At 36.7% G+C, this 26,463-nt stretch overlaps 2 protein-coding genes across 12 annotated transcripts in view; both read right to left on the bottom strand.

Annotated features, from left to right (window-relative positions):
• Positions 1-4,748: 4,748 nt before the first annotated feature.
• Positions 4,749-5,744, bottom strand: LOC110096599 (protein MKS1-like). Its single transcript, XM_020822636.2, has one exon. It carries the CDS (start codon positions 5,565-5,567, stop codon positions 4,809-4,811), a length of 759 nt encoding a protein of 252 aa, XP_020678295.1. The 5' UTR covers positions 5,568-5,744; the 3' UTR covers positions 4,749-4,808.
• Positions 5,745-7,462: 1,718 nt separating this feature from the next.
• LOC110096588 (transcription factor LHW) overlaps positions 7,463-26,463 on the bottom strand; it is a 30,054-nt gene continuing 11,053 nt past the window's right edge. For 7 of the 11 annotated variants that reach the window (XM_028695630.1, XM_028695629.1, XM_028695631.1 and 4 more), the window contains 5 exons: positions 23,098-24,822; positions 22,869-22,970; positions 17,983-18,123; positions 17,731-17,856; positions 7,985-8,386 (listed from right to left, as the gene is read on the bottom strand). In XM_028695630.1, the coding sequence (XP_028551463.1) occupies positions 8,231-8,386; positions 17,731-17,856; positions 17,983-18,123; positions 22,869-22,970; positions 23,098-24,822 (2,250 nt within the window). In that variant the 3' untranslated portion in view covers positions 7,985-8,230. Of the gene's footprint in view, positions 7,959-7,984; positions 8,387-17,730; positions 17,857-17,982; positions 18,124-22,868; positions 22,971-23,097; positions 24,823-24,978; positions 26,285-26,463 lie in introns of those variants that run through there. The other 4 variants (XR_003701041.1, XM_028695637.1, XM_028695636.1 and 1 more) reach the window with 4 other exon arrangements.

Raw genomic sequence — 26,463 nt, 5'->3', positions numbered from 1 at the left:
TGAAAAATCATAATTATGAGTCCGTTAGTGTGCCGCATTTCTCATGCCCAAGAGAGGACTAGCATCATTAATCCTAAGATAGTGGTCCCAATGATGATGATGTTGTTTTTCAGAGTTAAACCTTAATTTTATCTATAGTTTTTTTAAATACTTTGCTATACGTCATGGCTTCTTAAGGATCTTTGTGCTTCGACGCACTATTCATCATTGATGAGTCTATTTCGTATAAAAAATGTATGTTTTAACTTGATCATTTTTCACTAACTTGAATCTTGAAGAGATTATTACGTTTGGACTCTGGACACCTCTAGAGGCCAATTCAGATGTGTCACGTCACCCAATATACTGTGTATTGAGTGATATGGCACATTTAGATTGGCCTCCGTACGTGTCTGAATACCACACGTAATAATTTTTCTGATCTTTGACCTTTGGTGGGTGCACATTTAACCTTCGTCGCCTTAAGACAGATTGCGTTTGATTGAGAAAAGCCATTGGTATATTCGGATATACAATAAGTTAAAAAATTAAACAAATAGAAACATAGTTATATTTTTTTATCAGTAGGAGAAATTTCAAATATCAGACATTTTTCATGGAGCGATGGTGAAGTTGCCTTTTGGGATGTCCTTATCCTTTCATTTTCTTTCAACGATAGAGGGTCTTTTCATGCTTTATTAACCTATGACAAAATTACATTGGCCTAACTTTCTAAAAGAGCATAGTAATAAGCTAATAAATATGCAAATGACTTTGAATTTTCGCCATTTTTCTTTGCATCAAATTAAACTTTTATCATACTAAAAAAGTGAAAATCTAAAGTTTTGTTTGGGATAATTTTTTTATTGCTTTTTAAAAACATTTTTTAATACATTTTTTTTTCCTTTTCATATAATTTTTGTACTAAAAGGCGGTTTTATAAATCAATACTAAAGTTATCCCAAACGAAGCCTAAGTTTCTTGCTTTCCTAATAAAAAATCTATCATAAAAAAAGTTTTTTATTAAGGGCTTTAAATAAGTAAAAACCCTAAGAAGCTGCCTGGTTTGTTGAAAAAGGAATGCTAAGTATTTCAAATATAAGACATTTTAAATTTTTGATATTTGATTTGATGAAAAAAGAATACTTTAACCAATTCCTTCTTCGCTCCCCGGTTCATTTTTTATTTATTGTAAACCCAACCAATTTTGGACGAATTTAGTGTTTACGGCAAGCTGGCTTCAGTTGCTGCCTATGGCTACCTTTTGGCCTTTACCGCCATCTCTGCGTGTCACAGCCATCCATCGTTGTAATCACTGATTGCCACTGTCGACAATCATCATCATCATTTGACTTTACATTACATTTTTTTTTACTTCAAACAAAAAAAAAATCACTTACATTTTTTTTACGCTCATTCAAGCAACTTTAAATATTTGAAAGAAATTACATTTACATTTTCAACAAATCAAACATCCTTTATGTATAAATCACCTAAATTCGAGAAGTTGGGACACAAATCCTAATTAAATTGGAATTTTATTGAAATATTATTTCGAGAGTATAACACTACTAAAAAGAGATGTACCCATCATCAACATAGGGTCCATTTGGAGAAATTATTGTGCAGATACCGAACTGTCTGGAGACTAATCAGAACGAACTACGTCATGGTACTACTAACCAAAGTTTAGTTTTTTTTTTTTTTTTGTTTTACTCAGAAAAAATCTATATATTAATATCTAGAATATTCAAAAAAAAAAAAAAAGGAAAGTGTATTTAAATTTATACATCTAATATCTAAATATTTATATCTATCAAACATTCAAATATTTAAATTAAATATTATTATTATTATTGTTGCATCTTGGTGTATTCGCGACAGTAGAGAAATATAATGTTTAACGTCTTAACTTTGTACAAAAATCTGGCACGCAATCAGATAAGAGAGAGGGTGTAGCATTCACTAGAGACATCAATATTTTTACGTGAAAAACCCCTGAAAAAGGGAGAAAATCCAGGGGCCTAGCACATTTTAAATGAATCCACTAGTATTGTAGTTGACTACAAATGAGGCCCTTCATGTGGGGAATGCCTTAGCTTGATGTACAGCTTATAGAGTACATTACATGATGTGAATACAAAGAATCACTACTGATATATTCGTTTGATCAGAATGACCATAGTTGATAAGCAATGTAAGTTTGAAGAGCAGTAGTCGGTGGGCGATGTAAGTCGGAAGGACCGTAATCGGCGGGCGACAGAGGTCAGAATGATTGTAGTCGATGGGCGACGTAAGTCAGAAGGACCGCAGTCGGCGAGCGATGGAGGTTGGAAGGACTGTAGTTGGTGAGCGACGTAAATCAGAAGGACCATAGTCGGCAAGCGACGGAGGTCGGAAGGATTGTTGTCTGACGACGAAGGTCAAAAGGACGGCGTCAGGTTGAAGTCTAACAATAGAAAGAAATCTAGCATTAGATAGATGTTCAGCGAAAGTCCGACAACCAATAGAAGTCCCTCGTCGGGTAGAAACTTGGCGACAAGCAGAGGTACGACATCGTGCAGAAGTCCAACGCTAGTTGGAAGCTGAGGAGAACTCCGGCGTCACTTGGAGTTCGGGTGAAACTCCAGCGTCACTTGGAGGTCTAGCGAAATTCCGACATCTCTTGGAGGTTGGACATAACTCCGGCATCATTTGGACTTCGAGTGAAACTCCGGCGTCACTTGGAGGTCGAGCAGAATTCCAGCGTTACTAGGAGGTCGGGTGGAATTCCGGTGTCCCGTGAAAGTTGGGCAGAATCACGACGGTGGTCAACGAGGAGTTTCTTTTCCCCCTACTCTTCTCTTCTTCTTCTTCTTGCTTGGCTCCCCTTTCAGGAGAAATGAGAGGTCTATTTATAAATTTCTGGAGTGTCATAACCCATAAATAAGTGAGAGATCAGGGGAAAATGGGGAGTGGTTGGATGGACGGGCGATATTAAATCCCATGATCGTGCACTGTTCGCCAGACATTTGAAGGTCTTAATGATATTAAAATTCGGCAATCTTGGGCTTGTTGGATTCATCTCGTTGAGCCGCTCGATTCGACTATAAGCTCGTTATGTTTGGAAATCGTTTGGTAACTCAAATTGTGGTTCGAACTTTCCAACAGCTCTTCGGGTCCTTGATTTGGACTCATTTGGGCTCGGATTGAGTCAAATTTGGTGCCGTTGGGTTCGCATTTCCGAGACGCTCAGTTCGACTAAAAGTTTGCTGAGATCTGAGTTCAGATGATTCCATATTTAATTTTTGAAGTTTCCGGCTTGATTTTGCCTCGAGATTCGTGCCTGATCAAGAAATTTTTTTGATGATATATCAATTATTATTATTATTAAAAAAGGTTGATTTTGAATGATCAGATTAGTAGAGTAGATGTATTAGATTTGACTATATTAAAAAAAGTTGAGGTAGACCTAAAAAGACTTGGTTAGAAAGTATTAGAAATGAGATTTTTTTTAAAGAGCATAGTGTTTAGTTTAAATTAGGAATACCAACATAGTATTAAAAAAATTAAAAAGAAGCAAACTAGCCAAACAGAACGACGCATTCCATTGAAAACAGAAAATTGTTTGGTGTATTTAAAATAAGTCAAACTATTTGGTGCATTGCTACAATACTTTTATAATTTAGTGAATGCACCAATTAATTTGATACATTTTTTAGAATGCACCAATATGTTTAAGTAGTTTGCTTATTTTTAAATTTTTTGAATACTCTACTCTTATTCCTAATTTAAATTAATCACCATGCTCTTTCTTTAAAAAAATCAAAATATTATTAAATTTATTAGAATTTGACTATTAATTAAACATAATAGAAAAAAAAAGATTCATATAGCTGACTCCACATAGTAGCATAAAGGCTTACTATTGTTGTATTATAATTTTGCAATAGTTCTACAGAAAGTTGTAGCTACCGCTTAGGGCATCTCCAACCGAACGTCATACATTTGTATAAATGTATGGTGTTCTTCCATCGCTCAATCCAATCGGCATTTTTCCTGATATTTAATTGCAGGTGAACAATATGATGTCAATAATGACATCGCACTGTTCACCTGCACGATATTTCTATCTCAATCAGATATGCCAAAGAAACGCACGAAACAGGAGAAAGACGGTTACTTTCGTAGAAGCGCGCAAAATGGTGTTCGATTAAAGATGATTCATGGCATTTTTAAGTTTCAACAGTTTTTGGAGTAAAAAATGGGACTTTCGGTTGAAGATGCCCTTAATCACTCTTAGTGTTCGTTTGGGACGGCTTTCTTATTGCTTCTAGAAGCAAACTAGTTCTGTAAAAAGCTGTAGCTGCAGCTTAATCACTTTTAGAAGAGCTTATGGAAACCTTGGCTGATGTAAATGGAGCAAACAATTATTTGTAACAGATGAGCAGCTATCCAATTGAAAAAAGATTGAGGGCCCAATCTTTCTCAAAAAGAACAATCAATCATCAAAAAATCAAAGGATACCAAATTTGCAGATTTAACCCCCTCCTCATGTTGGTAGCAAGTCAAAAAAACCTCTTTTCCTATAAAGATTTCCTCCTCTAATGGCAAATCCAACTGAAATATAGATTTCCTCCTTCCATCATTTAGTTTTCAACCAGAAGATTGATGAATTGCTTTTGCTATAATTGCAGGTGTGAATCCCAAGAAGAATCATACAAAAAATTTTGAAAAAAAATGAATAAACACAATTATACAGCAATAAATGGAGATTGTAGCCACCTACGGAAGAAGAAAAATTGTAATTTCCTTGTTCATGAAATTCCTGTTCTTTTTCTTCCCAGATTCTAGAAATCTTGAAATTGGTTGAACAGATCCCAAGCTGCGGCTCCAGGAGAGGGGACAATAGAAGGTGAGAAGAAGTTGTCGGGAGTGTTCCAGAAGGTCCCGCCGGCGGCGCCAACGATAGCGCTGCCTGGAGAAGGCCTGCCGGCTTGGAGAGCAGCTGGGCTGAGGTCGTGCAAGAAGTTCTGGAAGCTGGAATCGAGGTAGGAAGGCGAGAAGAAGGCGGGGGAGATCGGCGGAAGAGAAGCCGGAAGCGGCGATAAGATACCCGGGATGGAAAACGATCGGTCCAGCTGCGATCCGCAGTCCATGTCGAAGTCATCGAGAACATCGACGCCGGCGGCGGAGGAAGAAGCCATGGGCCTATCGGCTCCCGGGCTCTGGATCGTCCTATTGATCGAGGCAAGTTTGGCGGCAGGAGAGAGGAGACCGGCGGCGCTTTCCGCATGCGGGGTGTCTGGGTCGGCGTTGCCTGGGCCAGTGAGACGCTGAACAAGGTCCATGAAGTTGGAGGCTTCAACGTGGATGACCTTAGGGGAGATGGTGTAGATGATGACGGGCTCTCGCGACTCCAGCGACGGAGCAATCGCGGCAGCGGCCGGCTGCGCCGGCTGCGGAGGCACTGGCGGCTTCCTAATCTTGTGAGATTCCTTGCTTACCCGGAGAGGAGAAGGTCGGGGACCTTGGAGCTGGAGCTCTCGCCGGGGAGATAGGTGGAGCTGCGACGGCGGCCTTTGCGGCGGCGATTGACCGGAATCCATAGTCCTCGCTTCAGTGGAGAGAAATCGAGGTATTTGAGCTTGGAAATAGAAAGGAAAGTGAGGGAAATGGGAACGCGGTTGTAGTTTCGGTCAAAGTGGGAGAAAGCCAATTTGGAATTAAAAATAGGCTCCGACATTTTCTCAATATTTCTCAATAATAATAAAATAAACCCAAATAAATATTTTGTTGAGGAGAAATTATTACATGTGAACTTTGGATTTGTCCATGCTCCAATGAGATTGTATAATACCGCCTATATACAACAGTGTGTACAACTTATATAATATATATATAAGTTGTACGCATTGTTGTTTATAGAAGTCTGGTGCAATCTTATTGGATTTCAGACATTGAGATACATCTGAATTCTACACATTAATATCTCTTTATGGAGCCGCTTGATTTGGAACATATTAAATTTAGAGCTCATTTGTCTATCAATTTATTTTCATATGCTTCCAAATATAATTTTAGGATCATATCATTGGTACCGTCAATATGTTCGTCTCATCTAAACGTTCAGTTTTACTATGATTTTGCCTCAACGATAAAATCTTTTTTTTTTTTTTTTTACATTTAGGTCAATTAAGACAAATTCACTCATACAATATATATGTAAAATTTAAATTCAATACCACTTAATTGATAGCCAAAACTCTTAACCAACTGATCTAATAAATATCCTTTATGATCCCTCATTAATTTTTTTTTTTAAATGGAGATTACCTACAACTAATTTGGGCCCGACAATGAGGCCCATGCTACAGTGTCCAAACGGCCCGTGAAGAAATCTGTTTGGCATTTTGCCTTACAGTTAGTGGACTTGGCAAGAGCCGGAGCGGGTAGGCTTTCTTGATGGCTTCATTTTTATTTCTTTCCGTTTAAAAAGTAATATGTTTTTGTAGAAATATGCTTTTATTTTTAATAAAAGTTAAAAGAAATAAAAACAAACACTTATTTTAAATTTCTACATAAAACCTCACTAACAAAAAATGCTAAGAAACTATGACATAAAATAGCTAAATAATAGGGTGTGGGGCAATAAGGGGGACTTTGAAGTATATAAAATATAAATTTACTCAAATATATTCAAACTCAATTGTGAAGAAAAATGCATAAATAATGGATAAAAGAAATTATTAAAATATGAAAACATTATTTAGAATAATTGTCCAAAATCTTGATGAGATCGGGCGAGGGTCAATGCAATTATAAATAATTCATTCTTGTGTTTTAAGACCATGGTTTCATTAATGTAAAAAGTATTTATTATGATAAGTGTTCTAAGAATCTATAAATATGACCTCATTATTGAGAATACTCAACAAGCCAAAGATCATTATATTCTCACATCATTAAGGAACTCAAATGTCATATAAACAATTTATAATACAAAGGATCAATATAGACCTTTCAAATGAGTGTTTTGGATTAGGACTAAACTTATTAAAATTGTCCATCCAAAAAAATCTATAAATATGACCTTATTTTCTATATAGGAGAGGAGATTTGAGAGCTTAGTGCGCTAAATAACTTATATTTTTCAATAATCATTGTCAACGACCACCATTAATAATTGCCACAAAAATCACCAGATTTTAGTCATTCGATTACGGTTACTTGACTATTATCATCCAATTCTATGTTATTGAGCTTTTATGTCTGCTTGTGCATACTCATTTTCTATAATTCTTTCAACGAGAATTGAAAACTTATTCTCAAATAAGTTAATTGTATGCTTTGATAAATAACAGATTATTGCAACTGAGGCAACCCCTATAATTTTTTTATTTATGCAAGCTTTGATAAAACACATACTCTATCGCGGTAAAATTGTCTAACAGTACTTTGATCCAAAAATAAAACTTCAAACAGATATAAGAGCCTAAACAGATCATAGCAATTACCAATAATCAGATTTATATCAAAAGAAAAAGTCATGGAAACCCTGCCCTCTTATAGAGAAATTATTACATGTGGTATTTGAACATAGCTTGCATCCGGACTCCAATGGAATAGAATCATGTGACTTGTATATGAATCATGTGACTATATTTTATTAGAGTCCAAATGCATTCGGAGTCCGCATGTATTAATTTCTCCCGCTTATGACCAATCTACTCGAGAGACTATTCTGTTCTTTGAATCTTCAAACACTGCAGTTCAGATACATTCGGACTCCGCACGTAATAATTTCTCCTGCATATGACCATTCTGCTCAAGAGATGCTTCCGTTCTTTGGATCTTCAAACACTGCAGTCCTCTCTCTCTCTCTCTGAATCCCACCTCATTCCCCTTCACATTTATATTTTGAATATCCTTCACATTTATATTTGTGCAACAAGTCACCACATTCAGCTTCTTTTATACCAATTGTCATCTCATGGCCACTAAATTTGAAAAAAAAAACAAAAAGTGGGAGGGCAAAGGCAAATTTTTATACAGCAAAAAACCAAGGAAGACAAAATTAGAGATAAAAGATGAGAAAATAAAACCTCAAATGAAAGCACTAGCCATCTACTGCAGTATACTCAAGCCACTAATGATCTTCATAACAAGTCAAATTGCATAAGAAAGCCACTGGAATGCTAGTCATGGCAGCTGATGACATACCTGCTCTCAGCATTTCCAGAGCTTGAAGAGGTACAATTAAGTAAACTCCTTACTGAAGAGGATCAGATGCGCCGGTTGCAGGAACACAAGGCAGGTTGAATCTTTTTTGGGACATTTTGCTGTTATGCATAGAATGTGCAGTAGTTGGTTCAAGCAGATGAACAAGAGAACAAAATATCTCCATCCTTGTCACATCCCTGTTTGCCTATAAAAAAAAAAGATAATTTTTTATTGTTCAACTATGGGAAGGTGAGAGAGAGAGAGAAAGAGAGATTTGTTGTCTGTTTTGTATAAAGCATATATAGGCATATGAATAGAACAATAAAAAAATATCCCCAATAATGAGATAATATTTTGCAATGAATAATGATAATTCTTATCAATATTTAAATATGAAAACTCCATGCAAATTCAAGGAAAAGCATAAGATGTTCACTTGAATCTAATATATAGTTCTTTAAATCATCATGAGATATGGGATTGGGGAAGATATTAGTTGATTGCTTTTGAGAAACAATAGACAAAAGAGGAATGGTAGAATGACACACTTAGAATGTAAGCGGTAAACAGTAACTATGATCATGTTTTCATTGTCAATTAAACAAAGAAGGGGTATTTATGATCTTATGCCAAAATTTGAGAGTAGCCATCTGAGTTAGACTCAACTCATCTTGATCTGTTGATTATGATCTTTGGCTACCAACCAAAAATGTCTTGGGTTTAAAGCTTGTGTATGTGGTGCGAGTATGAGTTTGCCTTTAATAAACTCAAAAGTTAACCCCCCCACCCCCCTAGGGAAAAATAATAATAATAATAATAATAAATAAATAAATTGAGTAACTGGCCCACTACATCAATAAATGTGTTTTCTTAGCTTTGACATAGAGAAAAGCAAACGTTGACTTTGTTGTGCAAACAATCGTAGTGGAAACAAAATCACACAACAAAGCAACACAAAAAACATGGTTTGGTAAAGATGCTTACGTTTATAGGAAGGGGATAATGATTTCACTATATTTGAGAATAATAGGGAATTACAATAGCTCTCAAGCTTTCTCTTCTCTCATACATTCAACAACATCTCCCAGAGCTCTATTTATAAATTTGAGCCAAAATAAATTAGGAAATAAACTTCTTAATCTAATCCTAATCAAATCAAAATAAAATATGTAATTAATGCAATAATTAGATCTCCTAATTAATACATCAATCAAATCTCCAATCAAATTCCTAATTAATGTAATAATTAGATCCCCTCATTAATACATCAATCAAATCTCAAATCAAATCTACATTCAAATCAACTAAATTAGAAAAATAATATATTCCCTAATTAATTACAATAATGAGTCATTAAAAGATTTCCAAATAAGAACTTATTTTAATTTGGAAATAATTCAAAATCAATAATCTCCACCTCATCTTTCATTTCAATAAATGGAATATGACAAATCAGGCTCTAATATCAGAACGACTGCACCTAGAGGGTTGCCTACGTGATCCCAAGAGATCAAGCTGAGAATAGTTCTTCAAATAAGTGGACAATCAGTCACGAGTCATGCACCACTGTCATGGTGACTACATCTCCAAGTCTGTATCAAATGATACCTCAGGACACTCTTCACAGCTTGCTAATAACTCCTTGGATCATATATGAACCTGGTCACAACTGCAACTACTTGTGCAATATCTGGATCGAGCAGCTCCAAAATCAGACCATATTGTGCTACAAGTGTCAAGTAACCATGGGTCGAGGGATTCTTAACCACTAGGGTAAACATCTCATCATAAGCAATCCCTTCCTGTTGCGCAGAGCCTTTTGCCGCCAACCTAGCATTGTACTGCACATCAGCTCCATGAGATCATTCTTCGCATGTATCCATTTGCACCAAATAGCCCTCTTCCATAAATCACAATCAAGACTGTCCATCACTTCCTTATAGGGAGTAGGAACTTCAACCTCCATGGCTAAAAGTGCAAATGCAATGTGCTCCCTCAACCAAGTTGGTTTTGGGACATTCTGACGCCCGGCCCTATTCCTTGCAATAGATCCCTGAGCAGGAATCACATCATCATCATCATCTTTTACCTCCTGATCTGCAGCTAAATCAGGCACCTGAATAGAAATGATTGACTTATGTGGAACAAATGGAGTTGCATCAAACTCCAGTTTCTGCAATGTATTTGTGGTCCTATTGAAACTATCCATCTACACAAAGTCCTGAAGCTTCAACATGCTTGCCTCATTGAAAGTAGCACCCCTGCTAATAACAATCTTCTTCTCTACCGAATCATAGAGTTTAAAACCCTTAACTTCACGCCTGAAGCCAAAAAAGATTGCTTTCTTTACCCTTTGTTCCAGTTTATTGTTTAGAACATGATACTAAGCTAGACACTCAAACACTCCCAAGTGCTCATAATCTCTATCAGGATGTCCCGACCACATCTCCTTTGAGGTCTTCTTCCCAATAACTGCAGAAGGCAGATGGTTCATCAAGTGACAGGCATAGTCTATTGCTTCAGCTCAATAGACTCTATCCAACCAAACATTGCATAAGATACACCAAACTTTGTCCACGAAAGTCTGGTTCATCCTCTTTGACACCCTATTTTGTTGCGGTGCTCTCTAATAGTGAAGTTGTGCTCAATCCAAATCTCTGGCACTCCTGCAAGAATTCATCCAAAGTGTATTCACCTCCATTGTCTAATCTGATACACCGAATTCTTTTGTCAGCCTGAGTCTCAATCCACTTCTTCCAAGTTTTGAAAATAACCAATACCTTGCTCTTGCGCCTCATGATGTACACCCAAATATATATGGAGTAATCATCAACAAAAGGCAAAATATCGCCGCCCGCCGAATGATATTATCTTTGTCATGCCCCAAGCATTTGTGTGAACATATTCCAAGATACCCTTTGTACTATGGATGGTAGTATCAAAGGATAAATGTGTCTTCTTACCAAACACACAACGTTCACAAAAATTGAGCTTACAGTTGCTTGCTCCTTTAATCAATCTTTGCTTCACAAAGCTATAAGAGAAGCCCATCCGGCATGAGCTAGTTGCATATGCCATAATACATTGGCATCATAAATCATCAGCAACAACAACCGATCCAATCATTGTTCTTCCCTAAAAGTAGTAAATGTTATGGTGACGAACTCCTTTCAAATAAACCAGTGCTTCATGATATATCTTCAGAACTGTCTCAATGACTATCTTGTAACCCTTGGTCTCTAAAAGCCCAAACAGACAACAAATTCTTCATGATATCTGGAACATGTCTCACATCAGTCAGCTCTCTCACAGTACCATGATGCATTCTGATGAAGATGCTCCCTACACCAACTGTACAACAAGCCTGATCATTTTTCATGTTCACAACACCACTATCAACTTTCTTGTAGGTACAGAGTCACTCTATAGTAGGACAAATGTGATAGGTAACACCAGTATCAAGAATCCATCATGAATCATCTAAATACAAACTCTGAAAGACTATAAATAGTGATATATCTGAATCTTCATCACACTCTTCCGCACTAAAATTTGCCTCCGTGGAAACTCCATTTTCCTTCTTCAATTTTGGTCAATCTTTCTTCCAATAACAAGTCTCCAAGTAGAAAGCACACTGATTCTTCTCAAGATTGCGTCCATTAGACTTGCCCCACTTGCTGTTGCCGCCCCTTTTATTCTTCTGTTTCTCAAATATTTCTTGTTGGAGTATGAGAGCCTCAGCTAAATTCATCTTTGAAGACTCCTTGTCCCGACGTCAGAACTCGTGATTCAGCAATGCAATAGTCACCTCAACATAGTTCAAGACCTCCTTTCCATAAATGAGCGTCATCGTGATGTTTTCTGTTGGAATTTAATAAATTTCAACTCGATAAAATGCCTAAATTAATGTCAAGACAAAAGCAGGACATGATTTTGACAAATTTGGAGCAAAATAATTAAACATAAAAAAATTCAATTAAAGGGGTGGTCACTATAAGCTTGCCACGATTGGAAACCATTTGGTAACCAAAATTATGGTTTGAACCTTCAAAATGCGCTTTGAGGCCTTGATTTGGATCTAGTTTGAGCTCGGATCGGGTTGAATTTGATGTCGTTGGATTCGTCTCGTCGAGCCACTCGATTCAACTATAAACATGTCACGTTTGGAAACCTTTTGGTAATCCAAATTATTGTTTGAACCTTCCAAATGCGCTTCGGGTTTCTCAAATTGGATGTATTTGGGCTTGGATTTGATTGATTCTGGTGTCATTGGGTTCGTCTTTTCGAGACGTTTAGTTCAACTATAAGTTTGTTGAAATCGGAGTTCGAATGATCCCAAATTTAATTCTAAAAGATTTCAGCCTGAATATGCTTGGAAATTTATGCTGAATGAGACTATTTTTTGGTGACATATCAATTCTATTAATGAAAAAAAAAAGTCAATAAATAAATATTTTAAGAGCTACAAAAATAATCAAATTTAACTTTTGGATTTGAGTATTTATTAGACAATATCTTGGAAGACACAATTGTATTGGCTGCATTAAAGTAATGAACTCCATCCCAGCTTATGTATTTCAAGTTCTCACTGTAAACTTGATAGTTCAAATTTCCACAAGTTATATTTGCATTGTAATAAATTTCCACAAGTTATATTTGCATTGTAATTATATGAAGGTCCTCCATAGCCACCACAAGTCATTACTGGACTCTCAAATCCATATTCGATGGAATTTGCTATGAGATCATATTTGATTGAATAAATATCAATATAGACTATGGTGGAATATGTATATTTGGATCTTAGTTAAGATGATTTAATTAGTGAATTATTAGTTACTTGATTTCAAATTAAATTCGTGTTTTTCAAAATTCATCTAAGTCCAAAGATTTTGAGTAAATTTCGGCAGCCTTCTGGCGTCCCCTCCCCGACGCCGGGAGGCAAGGGAGTGCTCGACTCGAGCGGAGCAAATCAACGGCGAGGAGATTGAGTCTTCAAAAGCTCTACTTGACAATGATTTGTTGCAGATAATTGGATGTCGATTGCTTGTAGAAAATTTGGCTAAGTCCCGAAATTTTGAAGAAATTTCGGCAGCCTCCCGGCGTCCCCTCCCCGGCGCCGGGAGGTAAGAGAGTTCTCGACTCGACCGGAGCGAATCAACGGAGAGGAGATTTGATCTTTAGAAGCTTTGATTGGCGATGATCGGTTGCCGGAGATTTGTTGCAAGTTCCTATTTTAAAATCCTCTCATTTCTCTCGCTTCTTTATATAAGATATAATATATATAACATATATAATATAATATTATATATATTATAATATATTAATATAAGTTTTATACATAACAGATAGAGGAAGGGAGATGAAGCCCGATCGGGTAAGGATCAGAGGCCACGCACGACTTGCGAGTTCTAGCAGGGGCGGCGGGGGCGTCGGTTTTGCCGGCGGCGTTGGCTCAGGTGGGAGGCCGGCGACTAGTGACTGCGGTCCGTTTTCCGGTGAGATTTCGATTAATTTCATGCCAGAAATCGAAGCAGGTAAGAGATCGGACTTTGTTCGTGAAAGCAAGCACGTAGGAATTCACCTTGTTGTCGGAGACGGAAGGTCTTGTCCACGCAGAGAGTCGGAAATCAATCTTCTTGTTCAGGAGAAAACTGAAAAATCAGGGAGCAGAAAACCACTCTCGGCTGCCAATTTCCTCGTTAACCTCTGCTGTAGCCCTTGGTCTCTAAAAGCCCAAACAGACAACAAATTCTTCATGATATCTGGAACATGTCTCACATCAATCAGCTCTCTCATAGTACCATGATGCATTCTGATGAAGATGCTCCCTACACCAACTGTACAACAAGCCTGATCATTTTCCATGTTCACAACACCACTATCAACTTTCTTGTAGGTACATAGTCACTCTATAATAGGACAAATGTGATAGGTAACACCAGTATCAAGAATCCATCATGAATCATCTAAATACAAACTCTGAGAGACTATAAATAGTGATATATCTGAATCTTCATCACACTCTTCCACACTAAAATTTGCCTCCGTGGAAACTCCATTTTCCTTCTTCAATTTTGGTCAATCTTTCTTTCAATAACAAGTCTCCAAGTAGAAAGCACACTGATTCTTCTCAAGATTGCGTCCATTAGACTTGCCCCACTTGCTGCTGCCGCCCCTTTTATTCTTCTGTTTCTCAAATATTTCTGGTTGGAGTATGAGAGCCTCAGCTAAATTCATCTTTGAAGACTCCTTGTCCCGACGTCAGAACTCATGATTCAGCAATGCAATAGTCACCTCAACATAGTTCAAGACCTCCTTTCCATAAATGAGCGTCATCATGATGTTTTCATACTCATCCAAGAGCGAACTCAGCAGAATGAGCGCCTTGCCTTCATCCCCAACATCTTCATCCAGATTCAAAAAATCTGTCAATAGCTTTGTTAAGTAATTTAAATGTTCATCATTTGTACTCACATGCCTCATCTAAAACTTATAGAGTCACTGCTTCATATGAAAACAATTTTCCACGCTCTTCGTAAGAAACTTGTTCTCCTAAGCCTTCCACAGCATCACAACAGAAGTCTCCATTATTATATAATACTTGATCTTTTAAGACAGACAATTTTTGATCAAGCTACAAGCACTCTTGTTCATCTTGAGCCAATCTCTCTCTAAAATCTCCTCGGGACATTCACCTCTCTCTATAACTTCCTCCAAATTTAAAAAGCACAATGCATCTATCACCTCACATCACCACATACCAAAATTCCCTTTGCCATCAAAGTTTGTGACATCAATTTTGATGGGATATGTAACCACCTAATGGATTGACACCTTCTCCACCATTGAGGTGGATGTATCCATGGCTCCACCGGATCACAAAGCCTCCACCAAATTGCAGTTGTCTCGCGTCGCCGAAATTGTATCAATCCGGCTCATTTATGCTCCCAACAATGAACGAACAGAACCTTCATTCCAAACGGACAAATAGAACCTTTATTAAACTCTCCAAGCCGCCGCCAGAAATCCCACCAAAATCCAGCTCTGATACCAATAATTGTGCAAACACTCGTAGCGGAAACAAAATCACATAGCAAAACAACACAAAAAACACGACGATTTACGTGGTTCGGCGAAGATGCCTACGTCCGCGAGGAGGGGATGATGATTTCACTATATTAGAGAATAACATGGAATTACAAAAGCTCTCAAGCTTTCTCTTCTCTCATATAGGGCTGCAAACGAACCGAGCTGACCCGAGTATGTGAGTGTTCATGTTTGAGTTTATTTATTATCAGCTTGTTTAAGTTTGGCTCGTGTTTTATTCGAGCTTTATTATTACTGTTCATGTTTGATTCGTTTAAATTAATGGATGTTCATGTTTGGTTCATGTTCTATTCGTTTAGTGTTTATCGATATTCAAACAAATAAGCTTTAACGAGCTATGTTCGTGAGCATATTAAGCGAATTTTTTTAAACTATCAAACAAGCACATTCATGAACATATCTAATGAGTGTTCTTGAGATATCAAATGAGCAAGTTCATGAATATATATAACTTGTGTTTTTGAGCTATAAAATGAGCTCGTTTACAAACAAACGATATATTATTCATCTTATATTTGCTCATGAACAATTTGTTCATGAATTAAGCTTTTATCGAGCTTAATGTCGAGCTTCAAATGATATTGTTCATGAACATAAAAGAGTTGAACACATTAGTGTTCAAGCTTGTTTATGTAAGGATCGAGTATTTAAAATATTGTTCAAGTTTGTTTGTTTATTTAATTAAACGATCACAAACGAGCTTTAATCGAACCGAGCAATGAGTAGCTCGTCGGACGTTTGGTTCGCTGGCAGACCTACTCTCATACATTCAACAGCAGCCCCCACCAAGGCTCTATTTATAGATTTGAGCCAATGTAAATTAGGAAAAAACTTCCTAATCAAATCCCTAATTAATGTAATAATTAAATCTCTTAATTAATCCATCAATCAAATCCCTACTTAATGCAATAATTAGATCCCTCTAATTAATGCATCAATCAATCAAATCTCCAATCAAATCAACTTAATTAGGGAAATAATCTATTCCATAATCAATTACAAAAATGAGTCATTAAAAACTTTCCAAATAAAAGCTTATTCAATTTGAAAATAAATCCAAATCAACAAACTTCTTACTCCACCACAAAATTAAAGAAGAGCCTAACAAGAAATATAACCCAATGATTAAATTTTGGTTAATAAAAATCACCCGCCAAGTATCAAGTAGGTAGTAGGAACAGGTGGGCATCGGGCAGAATAATGGAACAAATTTTAGAAAGGAGCTTTGTTAATATTTAAATTTTAAGGAGTATAATCTTAAAATTATTTAGAAAGGAGAAAACTTACTAAATAATTTGGTGCATTATGTAGAATACACTAAACCATTTGGTGCATTCTGAAAACGCCAAATGATTTGGTGCATTCTATAAAATGCACCAAATGTTTTGGTGTATTCTAAACAGAGCAAAATTTTAATCAAAATATTACTAGCATAGTAATTAGTTGATTACTCATGCATAATAAAAACATTCTAAATACAAGCAAAATCATCCATAAAAATTTGTTTAAAAAAAATCATATACCTTATAAATTTATAAATGTGGTGAATTTTTTTTTTTACAATAAAAAAGTCATAACTGTCTTCTTTTTATTTTGAGATATTTATAAATTTTACATAAAATAGTAATTTAATTAGATATAAGAGTTTTAAACTTATATTTTGACATAAATTGTAAAATTGCTTATTTATTTTATTTTTTTATTTCTGAAATATTATAAATTTAGGGTTTCAAAATTTTTAAGAAAATGAAAATAAAACAATTTAAAATTGTATAATTAGTAAGTGTTAATTAATTTAGAAAATTTTTATTACAAATAATTTATTATTTTAATATAATTAGTTTCATATTATATGTGGCGCTTTTATTATGCATGATTAATCAACTAATTACTATGCTAATAATATTTTGATTAAAATTTTGCTTTGTTTAGAATAAACCAAAACATTTGGTGCATTCTATAGAATAGAATGCACCAAAGGGTTTGGTGCATTCTATATAATGCACCAAACCATTTGGCGTTTTCAAAATGCACCAAATGGTTTGGTGCATTCTATCGAATGCACCAAACCATTTAATAAGTTTGCTCCTTTCTAAATAATTTTAAGATTATGCTCCTTAAAATTTAAATATTAACAAAGCTCCTTTTTAAAATTTGTTCCAAAATAATGTAGGCCAGAATGGAGGGTACCTTGCCACTTGGCAAAGAACGCAAAAAATAGTGGCATAATGGGTTAGTGTGCGGCAAAGCAAAACTAATTAACATGATGCAATGCATAGGCAAGTCAAGACAAGTGTTAGATATGCCAATCTTCCAACCAATTGTTAATAGCGAGTATGATTTTTTTTTTTTTTAAATTATCGTAAAAAATGATTGATAATCGCAATAAATTCTTATTTTAGATTATATCATTTTGATAGATTAAGCGAGGACGTATACCTCCACTGCAAAACGCGCCCATATATTGTCTCTACGAGCTTCCATTACTCCCTTCAGGATGGTCAGTCCTATTCCTCTGATCAGATCAGCTATCTCCAAGAAGAGGCCACGTTCCTCACAAAGCATCTGGAGAAATTGATGAGAACTATCAGACAACCAGATATTGTTATCCAATCACAATTAAGAGAAAGGAATTTACCAAATGCCAATAAATGCAATCGTAGACTAATTTTCACTGTCCAAAAGTTTTACCTCCACAAGCATTTCACGAGGTGGATTAAGATCCTCAACTATGATTGGGCATGTCATAATTTGAGAACCAACTTCAAATGCACATTTTGCACCACTCTGAAAAATCTCTTTCAAAGCCACTACGCCATCCTTCCTGACGATCTGCAGAACACAAAAAATGCCATCATAATTAAAAATCTAGAAACTTTCCTATTTATCTGAAAAATCAAAAAGTCAGCAACACAATTTCTTCCTACAAAAATAAATAAATCAATGGATCAGCCAAATTTCATTTTAATGGAAGCATCCCTCTGAAAAAGCTATATCATGCAAGAGAAGATGGGGTGCACGCAAAACTACCACAATTGCGCACACTAATATGAACTATATTTGTTTCAAGGGAAGAGGAAAAGGAGCCATGGCTGAGAAGAAATGGAGCCCACATCTGAATTGAATAACCAAAATAATTATCTAAACATAAGGCTAAAAAGTACAAAGGGAAAAATTGCAGATCAAGTAAATCTGGTTATTTCAGAATGGTGAATTAAATGTCAAGTGCATTCCATCTAATTTCGTCATATCTGGCTATTTCTGAAATACATTAAATGCATGAAACAAATCATTTGATCAAGCTACTAAAGAGGAATTCATTCTAACAAAAGGCTTTGGAGTTGCCAGCACAGAGTGATTTGATCATTTTACAATATGTGAACGCGTGTGCAAAATAAAACCAATATATATCCACTATCGATCAAATCCATTCTATTTTTCATTAGTTATTAAATGATTAAGACTCTAAAGCCTTTGAAATGTAGCACGAGTGATATCTTTTTGCCTTCTCAAAACAATTGTTTGAAAGAAAGACAAGTGACAAAAGAAAATTGATATATAACAGAATGATACCCCATATGTTGCATCTAAAAGACTAATACAAGCAAAATCAATAATTCACATATTGCTCACTAAAATTGGTATGTGACACACCATCAACAATTCTATGATTATTATTCCTTTCAAGTTTGATGATTATGAAAGAAAACGAAGTTGATAAGTTAAACTAGAATCCACTAATATATTAATTGCTTATTGAAAGCCAACTCAGTTTTCCTCATAGTTGACATAAGGCTGATGATGATGACGATACTACATTGCTTATTGAAATAATTTTTGCCTAGGGAAAATCCTATGTAATGAGCTCAAAACAAAAATATAATCAGGCTTGAATCCAAGGAAAATTAAATTAAAAATTACACTAACTAATCATGGCTACAAAATCCACCAACTTTAATATTTGATTAAGATGCTAATTCTATAACGAATAAAAAAAATATAACTAGTACTATGATTTTTTTAGTTTTAATTTAAGTGAGACGTGACATGTGTCAGACTTGCCTAAAATAGTTGAAATCTCCCTATATTTTTTGTGAGGCCAATTTGGCAAAACCTAGTTAACAGGTGACAAATTCAATTGACAAAAATATAATTTCTATTTTCATATATGTTCATTATTTAATCAGGGATTTTTTTTCAATAAAAAATATGTGATTTATTTTTTCATATTTTACCCATACTTTTTCCTAAATTTTAAAATCGACTCTCTTAAAAAATGATATTTTTTGCAATTCTACTTTCAAGTTTCAAAATTCTTATCAAATTTGAGATGCATACTTTCTTTAATTTAAATTAGCTTTAAATATTCAAGCACATTATCTTCGTCTCATGACTACAAATATCTCTCCAAAAGGAAAAATTATTAGGTCAGGTGTCCTGACGTAGCTCTACGTTCGGACGTCAATAACATGTCGCCACATGCTCTTACTCTTTGCCGCGCGGCCCGACGACTTGACCCGGACCGGAACCCGGGATTGCTATGTTTGCATATTGCTAGGTATTGCTCGGTATTGCTTGACAATAATTAAAAATATCGCTCTGTGAAGACCAATACCGAGCAATACCTAGCAAAACTCAGTATTGCTCGGTATTGGTCTTCACATAATGGTATTTCTCGTTATTGCCGAGCAAAATCGACCAGTACCTAGCAATACGCGAACAGAACAATCCCGGGGCCGTTCCGGGTCGAGTTGTCGGGCCGCGCGGTAAAGTAAGAACACGTTGCATTATTTTACTGGCGTCCGATCCGAACGTAGATCTACGTCAGGTCATCTGACCAAATAAAAGTTCCTCCAAAAGAGGCTTTTAAAGAGCACCATTCTTTTCCTGAATTCATTTTTTTTTTCTTTAAGTTCCATTTAGTTACATTTGAATTAATCTTATAGGAATTACTCCTATCAGAATTCTGTAAATTCTCATACTTGAAATAACTAAATTCCTTTCTTGCGACCTAGTTTATATGTCCATCATAATAGTATTATTTTCAAAATTCATAGGAAATCTAATATAAAGCTTAATGTATTGGTTTTATGTGTCTTTTCTCAAGTACTCAAAACAAATGTTCATCATGTTGTGTATTGGTCTAGTATTAGATTAGGTTGATACGCAAGCTATCACACTCCTTGTAAATGCCTATAAATAGCATTGTAGTTGATTTGAGAAGAGCTCCCCTTGTACAAGCCCATTTGAATAAAGGAATAAGAAATTCCTGCACCTCCTCTCTCCCTCTCCTCCCTTCCCTCTCTCTCTCTCATCCAAGATAAAGAAGATACATCTTCTTCCTCATGCTACAACCTAAATAAGTGGTATCAAAACTTCGTTGAGGCAATCTCGATGAAGGAGGAAGGTTCTTGTCCAAGAAAGAGAGAAGGCGATAGCTATCGATGCCCTGACCAGCGTGCTCACATGGGTTTGTTAGCATGAGGCAGATAAGAGGTATGCAACAGGGTTCGACAGAGGCAAGCGGGCTGAATTGGAGGCTGGCTTACGTACGACTCTGGGTGAGCGAGCAGGCGACATGAGGTCGGGAGGCTTGGAGTTGGTGTCATGCGGGAAGCATTAACACGGGATCAAGGCGAGGCTACAGGTGCGAGTGCGCGGTGCACGGGCTAGGCCACACGAGATGCAAGCTGGGCCATGGTTTTGCGGCAGGCAGGCTCGGAGCAGGTCGAACGTAAGTGCGGGTTTGCCATGAGGTCCCGTGGGCACGGGGTACTGGAGCAGAGGCGGAGTCGAACACCAGTTCGGGCACACGCAGGAAATAGCGGACTATTCGTGATGAAGTTGGCCATATTGCGCAGGGATGTTCGTGCGGTAAAGATTTCAGGCTGTTCGTGAAAGAACGGGCACATAGGGCGCAGGGCTATCACGCGGAGGTTGGTCGAAGGCTAGTACAAGTTGCGAGACGAAGCCGATGTCTTGTGGCATGGGTGCTTCTTTTATTCAACAAAGGGAGATTAGAATCTGATCGCGAGCCTGCGGGATCTTGTAATCAAGGAGGGATCGGAGTAGGTTCGAAAGGAGCGAACAAACAATTTAAATGGTAAATGGTGGTGCAGGTGTCCACGCAAGGAAGAGGACAAATCTTTTGAGATGGAGTCTCCGGGTGTGTCGAAGCAGTGAAGAGAAACTAGCAAGATCAAGAACCTCGGAGCGGAAGGTTGGTCGCGGACGGGTGGCTCGTGCGAAATCACAAGTTGGAGCGTGCACTGGTGCCTAAGAACGCAGGCGTGCGGTGCAGGAGCAAATGCATGGGCTAGAAGCTCACAGGAGCAGGCGATGCACAAGGCACGAACGTGCGGATCATGGGAGGAATAGCGACGGGTGCAGGCGCGTATGGGTTAGAACACACAGGAACGCAAGCTGAAGCCATGAATCGGAAAGCACAATGAAGACCGGGCTCAAGAAAAATTGGGTTCGGTTCGGCGGGTTTGCTCGTGGAGTTAGTGTAGAGAGCCAGTCAAATCACAGCAGGCGCACAGGTGGTTATTTGATCGTAAAATCGGATCAAGGTGAAGTTTGTTGTGTATTGGCCCGATTTTATATTAGGTTAATCCACAAGCTATCATACTCCTTGTAAATGCCTATAAATAGCATTGAAGTTGATGTAAGAAGAACTCTTCTACAAGCCCATTTGTATAAAGGAATAAGAAATTCTTGCAATTCCTCTCTCCCTCTTCTCCCTTCCCTCTCTCTCTCTCTCTCATCCAAGCTCAAGAAGATCCATCTTCTTTCTCATGCTAGAAACTTAACACATCCAATAGTTTCATTAAGCTTTTTTTCATCTAAAAGCAAAGTTTTGCTACCATGTAGCTTACTAATGCGTGCACTGCAGAGGGATTCTTGCTAGTTTGACAGATAGCTATTAATGTAGTTAAAAGGTCTAGACTACAGGCCACTGATCCCTATTTGCACTGTAAGTTCATTCAAAGTATACAACAACAATATCAAGTCTTTATCCCACTATATGGGGTTGCCTATATGAATCATTTTTCTTCATTGTGTCATATTAATTGTTAAATTCTCATTTAAATCTAGTTAAAAAGAAAAATTTTAATATTTTCTAACATTTTTAAGTATACATCTACCTTTCGTAACATAGGACAAACCATCTAAGGCGACTCTCTTGAATCGTATCTGCTACTAGAGCTACTCCAACATTTTCACCTATATACTCATTTCGTATTTTGTCTCTAAGAGTGTATCCACTCATCCACCTAAGCATTCTCATCTCTACAACACTTAACTTAATTTTATGCTTCTTTTTAATGACCAACATTCTGCTCCATAAATCATTGCAGGTCTCACCACTGTCTTATAGAATTTTCCCTTGAGGGGTATTTTTCTATCACACAATAGGCCCAATGCATTCCTCCCGTTCAACAATCCAACTTAAATTCTACTAATTATATCCGCATCTATTTCACCATGACTTGAACAATAGACCACCCGATATATCTAAAATGTGGGTTCTCCAATTTTCAAAGTATGTAGAACTAAAATACAATACAGCATACCTTAGGTTCTCCAGTTTTCTTCAGTTTATCTGCATGCTTGGATACACTCTGCAGGAAAAGCATGTGCTTGATGGTCTTTTCCAATAAAGCATCGATACTACACTGCACGCATGTTTTTATAAACAAGATCAAAATATCATACATCAAAACTATAAATGAATAAATAAGTTGCATTGTAGATATTGCAAAAACTAAATACAAATTCCACGTTTCAATAAAATAAGCACACCTTTGCCCCACTTGGCACAATTTCCCTTAATTCCTTGACACGGTCCATTATCAACTGGCGGTCTTTAGGCCTAGGTCGTGGGGTCTCTCCAGGCCTTGCTCTCTTTCGATGAAGCTTACTTGATTCATCAATCATTTTACCATGTGATTCAAATAAGTTATCACTACTCCTGTTTTTCCCACTTTCAACCCATAAACTAGCATGGGATTTATTATAACCAGGCCTTTCAGTTTCATCAACACTATCTGCTGTCCTCACACAAGCTGAACCGGTTGCCTCTGTATTACTTTTTACCATAGAAGAAGAAATATAATCTCCTTGCTTCTGTCCAGATGAAGTAGACCAATCATTACTAGAAGCACAAGGAATTGATGAGCCACTTAGTTTTGTCTCTGATGCTTTCCAAGATGGATTCTCATGTAAGCTATGTCTGCCACCTTGGTAGATACTTGAGACAACCGCATCCAATAGTTGATCAGTATTGGATTCTGAGAAAACCTCAGTGCAAGATATATTATCATCAACGGGGTAAAATATTGGGGAAAGGTCCAATTGGCAACTGCAAGGAGGAATATCTGCTGTGAATTGCTGCTCGCAAGACTTATCTCTATCCAAACCGGTATAAAGGCCCAACACGTCAAACAGATCATCCCCTGAATTGGCCAGTTGAGAGAAGGATAAAGATTTCTCATTTGGCATAAAAATAAAGCTGGAATCATTCTCAGCACAAATTTTATGCAACTTCTGAACCTTGCAACTCTCATCATGAAAGTCTGTATTTTTAATGTCTTGGCTGAACTGACATTCTTGAAGGCCAATCAATGACAACCCACAAGAACTGGATGAAACGCCTGATGCATGTGCCAAACCATTCCCATGCCTAAGATTGCCGGGCATTGAAACTCCTTGAGATCTTTTGGATGAACTTACTGAGTAAGAATTTATTGAAATTGATTGATTTCCATTCAAAGAGTTCAAATCCCGAATCTTGCCCAGGTGATTGGCACAAGAAACATTACTATGAGTGAGGACAATCTCTGAAGTGCAAGATGAAGCTGAAGCCAATCTTTCCATATCCTTTGCAATATCCATTGGTTCATTTTTTTCAAGTAGAGAATCAGCGTCAAAATCTCCGAACATACCATCAACTGAAGCCTTGATGGCAATAGCAGGCTCCTGAGTTCTGTTATGACACTCAGAGAGAAGGTTCTGTTCCCTGAAAGATAAACTACTTAAAGTAGCAGGCATCCTACTAAATGAAATCATATCCTTATTAGATGTCACCTGAGCCCCCACTAGTTCATTTACTAAGTGTTTATTAAGATGAAAAAGAGTGTTTCCTGCTTGATGAACCATAGGCTGACCTAACTCAGCAACAGGCACCGATGCAACACCCGCATTTTTCTTGTTTGACAGCCCTTCTGCATCAACTTTTGACATTTTTTCCTTAATCTGAGCGGACAAAGAAGAAGAATTGTGGCTCAATGATCTTGTAGCTGAAGAGATGGAAAGCTGATTGTTCCATTTCATAGACAAGGATCTGTCAACATTGCTGCAATTATCTCTAAATAGGTAATCAGAAGTTGCTGGGCTGATAGATGGGCGTTGAAGACTGCTCTGACCAAAGGCGTTTTGGGTGGGACCATGAATAGAAGATCCCGGTTTAACTGTCAACTGCATAAATGAATTCCTCGCATGGTTTACAAACAAAAGATTCTCCATTACCTGCAAGGAAAAATTATTAACATCCAACCTTCTTCAAATTTCTAACAAGAAAAGGTAGAATTCTATAATGTCAGAAAGGAATAGCCAAAATATAGGTAGCATGTCGTCGATGTCGATGATGCAAGCACAGAAAACCACTCGCTGAAAGCAGTCAACCTGAAATTTAAGTACAAAGCCCGTGATTTTAAATGTTCACTTGCCTCATCCCTTCACTGCATAGGAAAACTAACGTTTCATCAGTCTTCTATCAGCAACTTCAGAAATCAGCTTTAATTACAAGGCCCTGAGTACTTTTGATTTGGTTTGGAAAACAATTTAAATGATAAGAAAATCACCATCGTCCTTTTCCTAATTCTTTGAGATATATATATACACACACAGCAAGAAAATAATAAAATTTAAAATTGAACCTGATATTCTAACAAAAGTTGTTTCAATGCCTCCCACATAATGAAGCAGGCATTGAGCTGCTAATACTAATAGAAGTACGGAAGTTTTATAGATTAGGCATCTAAAAAGAAAAGCTCCTGCCTCCCACTTTTCTCTGTAAAGGAGATAAAGAAGGCACCTGACTAATGCTGCTGTTTTTGAAACTCCCACCAGGAACAGAAGAACATAATTGGAATTTCCTAGTAAAGCAACTAAAGAAGGCATTCTAATGTAACATTATGATATCCTTTATTAATACATAGAAGAGTAATGCTTCAATCCCGAAACAAATCCACACAAAAAATAGCATTCCCTCAAACAAACGTGCATGACATTCTCTTCCAACTTAGATTGGTCCACTTAGCAAACTGGAGACCAATCCCATTTTCATGTATGAATTTGTTTAGGGAGAGCAGCAGTACTCTTCATAGAAATGATACGATTGGATAAGGAATAAAAAAACCAAGATGAAAAAAATACATATATTAACTCAACATGTTTTTGAAATATTTAAGTACAGAGACAAAGGCAACAGTACCATGCAATTTAAAATTACTTTTCAATTCTAAGAAGGAAAGCACCAATCATTCGCCTAATATTTTAATTTTGAATTCAATGACATTCCAACAAAATCAACAGGGTCAATCCAATTCAACATCAACAGATCAATGCAGTACAAGCATTTATACCGTTTTAAGATTGTTCGAACTTGAAGATAGTGCATTAAAACTAGATGTGATGGACAGTGTCACAGTGCATAAGAAATGATATATGATTCTATGCCATAGGACCTCCCACATTAACCCAAGCTCAATACAAAGTCTGTTTATCAAATATTTTAATCAAGTTAAATGGTTTGTATAAGAAATAAATTCGAGTAAAACTTTTACATAAACTATCAAAAGCAGTCTGACAATGGTGGATGAAGATCAAAAAATATTTTTCTTAGAAGATGATATGCAACAAAGGTTGATGAGATATTTTGCTAAACTTTTTAATGAAGATTGTGAAAATAAGATTGACTGTAGTGACCTTAGCACCCTAAATGAAAATAAAGATTTCAGTTTTTATCGACGTATTAGTAAAACCGAAGTTAGAGAGGCTTTAAAGAAAATGAAGGGTGGAAAAGCTGTTGGACACGATGATATTCCAATAGAGGTGTGGAAATGCTTAGGAGATGAAAGAATTTCTTGGCTTACTAAACTTTTTAAT

The sequence above is a fragment of the Dendrobium catenatum genome, unplaced genomic scaffold, assembly GCF_001605985.2.
Source record: "Dendrobium catenatum unplaced genomic scaffold, ASM160598v2 fragScaff_scaffold_664, whole genome shotgun sequence".
Classification (NCBI taxonomy): Eukaryota; Viridiplantae; Streptophyta; class Magnoliopsida; order Asparagales; family Orchidaceae; genus Dendrobium; species Dendrobium catenatum.
Note: the sequence above shows the minus strand (reverse complement) of the source record. Positions and strands in the feature narration are given on the sequence as shown.